Source organism: Vulpes lagopus, chromosome 1, assembly GCF_018345385.1.
Source record: "Vulpes lagopus strain Blue_001 chromosome 1, ASM1834538v1, whole genome shotgun sequence".
Classification (NCBI taxonomy): domain Eukaryota; kingdom Metazoa; phylum Chordata; class Mammalia; order Carnivora; family Canidae; genus Vulpes; species Vulpes lagopus.
In genome coordinates this window covers 760672-765675 of record NC_054824.1, presented here as the reverse complement: position 1 = coordinate 765675, position 5004 = coordinate 760672, and the positions used below count along the sequence as shown (strand labels likewise).

At 68.6% G+C, this 5004-nt stretch overlaps 1 protein-coding gene across 1 annotated transcript; it reads left to right on the top strand.

Moving 5' to 3' along the window:
* Nucleotides 1-507: 507 nt before the first annotated feature.
* LOC121473957 lies at nucleotides 508-4029 on the top strand. Its single transcript, XM_041726796.1, has 4 exons — nucleotides 508-820; nucleotides 960-1105; nucleotides 2291-2669; nucleotides 3025-4029. The coding sequence occupies exons 1-4, from the start codon at nucleotides 508-510 to the stop codon at nucleotides 3396-3398; spliced, it is 1212 nt and encodes a 403-aa protein (XP_041582730.1). The 3' UTR covers nucleotides 3399-4029.
* Nucleotides 4030-5004: the final 975 nt, after the last annotated feature.

Here is a 5004-nt window from a genome sequence, read left to right as displayed (position 1 = left end):
GACCTTGGAACCCAAAGTCTAAAATGCACACGTGTGAATCCAAATGGACGGTCGGGACGCGCCCCCGCAAGAAGGAGAGCGTGTGGGTCGTGCCGCCGGGGTGATGCGGCCCCCACCTTGCCGCCTCCTGCTGACGAGTACACGGACGCTGTGTCTCGCTCCTTCGCTTCAGCCCCAGAAGCAGGACGGGCGAGGGGGTCTCCGGCACGTGTGGGTTCCCGGCCGTGCCCGAGGTGCCCCCCCAGGCCGTCCCGGCCTTCAGATTTGGCCGGTCGGTGAGCAGAGCGGCTGAGGAGGGCAGGAGGGCCGGGCTCTCTGGCATCACCCCCCCACACCCACCCTGCGAGCCGCGGGCTGCGCCTGCCCTCCCCCAGCCCTCCGGCCCCACGCCCGCTGGCTCCAAGGCCCACCCGTCCACGCCCCGTACTTGTGCTCCTGCAGGGGTGAGGCCGTGAGGGCCCCGGGGGCTGAACAGACGCTGTGACTGGCTCCTCCAGCATCGGCAGGATGAGGACCGGGCAGCGATCACGCGAGTCAAACAGCCCTGGAAAGTCCTCAGAGCGCCCACAGGCCAGAGTACTGTGCGTGGGGCACCAGCGCTGGGGTCCTGCCGTCAGAGACGCGTCACACTTCCTTCTGTTTAAACTTCGAGCCCAGGGCAGGCAGGCAGTGCAGCGGGCACCGTGGGGACGCGAGGACTGCGGACCCCAGCCCAGCCCCGCCGCTCTGCACCTGCTCACGGCCTCGCGGTCAGCCAGCTCGCCTGCGGCTGCACACCCCACCCGCTGCCCACGGCGGACGGAAGGCGCGCCCTGCGCGGGTCAGGGTTTCCCAGCCTCCGTGTCCGGGACGTCTTGGGGGGGGTGTGCACTCTCCGGCCTCCAGGCTCTGACTCTGCCCGGAACCCCCCACCCCTGACCCAGCAGCCCCGTGGCCTCCATTCCGCTCACCCGCCGCAGGGCCCCGGAGCCAGGCCTCTAACACACGGTTTCTAATCCAGAACATGACGAACGGTCAGTCCTCTGCGTCTGCTGGCTCCGCTCTAGCGGGGGAGCTGGCCTGGACCCAGCAGCTTCTGTGCCCGAAGAACCTGAAACAGAAGCAGGTGTTTTCTCCTCCCCCGCACCCCCACCCGCTGCCTTTGGGTCTTTATTTTTCTCCCAAAGTCTCCTTGTCTCCTCCTCTGTTTCCTCTGTGCCCGGAGCAGGCCCTCAGCAGGTCCCTTCCTGTCTCGTCCTCAGAGAAATCCCTCAAAAGTACCGAAATAACCTTCGCTTTCTGACCCTCCACCACTGGGCCGGAGGGTGACCGCGGGTCACCACCAGACGACATCTGTGAATCCCGGACGTTTCCCTGAACCCCGTGAGTCCCACTGTCTCCAGGACTTTCCCAGAGAAGAGCCGGGTTATATGGAAACCCCGTGTCCTGGCCGTTCGAGTGATTGATTGATTGATTGATTGATTAGATCATGCATTCGCCAACCCAGCGTCCCCGCTCCGCGGAGCTCTGTCCACTACCCCCAAAGAGCCTACGCTATTCGTGGCGCCGAAGCTTGGGATGGGTCACGGGCGCTGGTGGCAGGGCCACATCCCACACGGTCCCCGGAGCTGTGCCCACAGTGTCCCTGAGGCTCCAGGATGCCGCGTGGAAATGCAGCTTTCTCCCTCGGGCCTCAGGACCCAGCCACAGAGCACGCGGTCTTCCCTGTAAGGCCAGGAACTGCGGTCGCCCCTTCGCCCCGCGGCTCCTGACCAGTGCCGGCGCCCGGACGTGCCCTGACCCTGTGTGGAGGGGCGGTCTGGCCCGTCCGCTCATGCCCGCCGGCACCGGTGCCCAACATCCGCCACCCCCGGGGCCTGTGAGCCGGCCTCCAGACGTGTCCTGGGGACACAAACACAGAGTGGGGCCTCCCGCCCCCCACGCAGGAGCAAAGTGCCTTGGGAACACCGCACCCGAGACCCCTCCCGCTCCCACGGCCGGAGCCTGGCCCACACGCGTGTCCTCCCCGGGGCACCCCTGCGGCGGCTCCAAGCTGGGGTTGGGAGAAGCCGTCCCCGCCCCCACGCGCAGCCACCCTGGGCGCCCACGAGGGGAGGGCAGCCTCCTGCCGGGTGGTCTCACGGGCTCCTGTCGCGTGGGAGCGTGTTCCGGGCTTGTCTATCACCGTGAGCACGTTGCCGTGGGCTGTTACTCAGTGGATCCCCACGCCCTGAGCGGCCCCGCCCAGCCCGGCTGGAGGAACAGACGCCCGGGACGGTGTAATCCTGCTGCGGGACAATAATCCGGGAAGACTGTAGCCATAGGAGCAGAGGCCGCGGCGCTCACCGGCGACGTGAGGCCTCTGAGGCGCGTCCCTGAGGCCAGGCCAACCAGGCGCAGCGACAGGAGTGTCCTGGGTCTTCCTGCGGGACTAGGGGGCCTCACGGTGCCCCACGCATCTTCTCTGGGAGACATCGGTCCCCGACGGCCTTCACCTGTCTCCCCTTCGGCCCCCACCGCCTCCCAAACCTTCCAGGTCCACGCCCGTATCTGCGTGTGCCAGACGGCCGACTCCACCCGTGTCCCCAGAGGGAGATCCGATGCCCGGACCTGTGACTTCTGGAGACCTGCACGCTCAGGGGAGACCCGCGAGCCCCCAAAAGCCAACACGGATCGTGTGGCTCTCCCGGGTAACAACCCTCCTGGTCCCTGCCCACTTCCAGGGCATAGCTTGGGGGTCAGGGGTCCTCGTGACATCGCCCCACCCCACGGCCTCCGTGCCTGTCCCTCAGCCCCAGCTGGGGGCACTGAGTGACTCGGGGGTTCCCCTCGCCTGCCCTGGCCCTGCCCCGTGTCCCCTCTGTCCCCCTACCTGTCTGCCCGACCTGTCACCTGCGGGCCGTCTGCTGCTCCAAATTCCCAGTCCCCGGGACGGCAGGTGCGCGTGGGGACCTCCTGTGGGTGGACACTCAGGGGGCTGCCCCATGTGGGACGTCCTCGCTGTGGGGAACACACACCCGCACCTTTGTGTTTCTGTCTGTGCAGCTGAGGGAAGAGGTGGGGGTGCAGACCCCAGAGCCTCCCTGACCGGCCTGTCTCATGATGTGCCCCTGTCCTTCCACGAGGCACCCCAGCTCCCGGCCCAGTGCCCGGTGAGGGGGGACGGCCTCCTGCACGGCGCACTCGCTCTGCCCAGCTGCCTCCCCACCATTTCCATGTGCAGCAGAGTCACAGCCTGTCTTGGACGGCGCTGCCCCATGTCAGCCCCTGCCAACCCCGACGGACCCTCTGCCCGCCCCGTGGAGCCGCTGCCGACCCGGCGTGACTGCAGGAAGACTCCGGTGGGACGGCTGCGCTCTTTCCAGACACGTGAACCACAGTCTCCCCCAGGCCGCACTTCTCTGGGCGATGGGCCTTGATCTAGTGGAGGAGACGTGGCCCATGTTCCGTCCGCTCTGGGGGAGGGAGACTGTGGAGACCCCGGGGTCTCCTGCGCGGCCGTGCGGTGCCCCCCTGCGCTCTCAGAGCGGCTTTCTCAGGTGCAGTTAGCTGCCCTGTGGGCCCGGGTCGTCCCTGCGGCCTCTGCCCGTGGCCACTGCTGTCGGTTCCCCACACGCCCCTGAGCCCAGCGTCTCCCCGGGCCGGGGGCTCTGTCCTGGCTTCTGCCTAGGGCAGGTGGTGCGACCCCCGGGGATCCTCAGCAACACACGCCGGAATTGGAAAGTGCATGTGCCCTCCGACCCCTGGCCTGCAGCGCCCTCGGAAGTGTTCCAAGGCGGCGAGCAAGGGCCCTGCTGGTAGGAGACTACCTGGAAAGCGCCCAGATGCAGGCAGAGGAGCCGGGACGAGCCTCCGAGCCGTCGGGAGCCGGGGGCAGAGGGGACTGCGCAGCACCTGGCGGCGGGCGAAGCCCCTCTCGCCCTGGACGACGGCTCCGTGGAGGCCACGTGCTCTCCATAGCGCCCTGAACGGTCCTTGGTCTCGCCACGCCAGCGTGTTTACTTCTACAACGTAACACCTAAGGGTGGATTGTTCTAAAATAAGATAGGGTTTTAAACACCAAAATGAGCTTAAATGTGCCCCTCCTGCTCTTGGACGGATCCCTGGGCACTTGCAGCCACACGGGGCTCGGAGCAGGACGGGGCGGCCCCCCCTCGGCCCACCCCAGGACGCGCCCGGCCCGCGGCCCCCCAGGGCGTCCAGCTCCATCCTATGTGTCCCGCGCCTGCCTCTCCTCCCCAGGGACCTCAAGCATCCCCCCCCACGCGGCAGGGATGCGACTGTGAGGACGGGGGAGCCAAGAACCGGGCCGCCGCTCTGCGTGGTCGGCATGGAGTGGGAGCGTCCACCACGGGCACGTCGGACCTCAGCCAAACCCCCACCCCACGGGCGCGTCAGTGGACGTCACACGCGCGGTGCCTCCCGCCTCCGAGCCAGGCCGACACCCCTGCCTGGGCGTGTGGCTCGCAGCCCCGGGCACCGCGCTGTGCATGGGGACGCTGGTGGGGGGCGCTGGGCTCCGGGACTTCTGAGGGTGACGTGCTTGCCTGCGGGAGGTGACGGGCCCTCCTACGGCGCGGGGACCACCCGGGAGGTCCGGCGGGCACGACCACAGCTACGTCCCGGGACAAAGGCCCGGAGGACACCCTGGGCCTGGCGGGGAGGCCGGTGGAGCCGCGCGGCCCGGCCCTCCCCGACGTGTGGCCCGCCCTGTCCCCACAGCGGGGAGCTGCTCCCACCCAGGCCTCCCACCGCTGGGCGCTTTCGAGCCGCCGCCTCCACCCCCGTAAATCTGCCAAGTGATGACAGCGGGCGGAGGGCTGGGGCCGCAGCCTGAGCGATCCTCCTTCTGCCAGAGCCCTCCCCGGACGCCCCCCACCCCGCCGACGCTCCCCCACCTGCGGCTCGGCCCTGGCCCCGGGACGCTCGGAGCCACTGGAGGGCCGGGGAAGGGCCTGGTGGCCGGGCCAGGAGCCCACATGGTGTTTTATCGTCTGTCCTCAGCCTCCAGGTGGGCCTGTGATC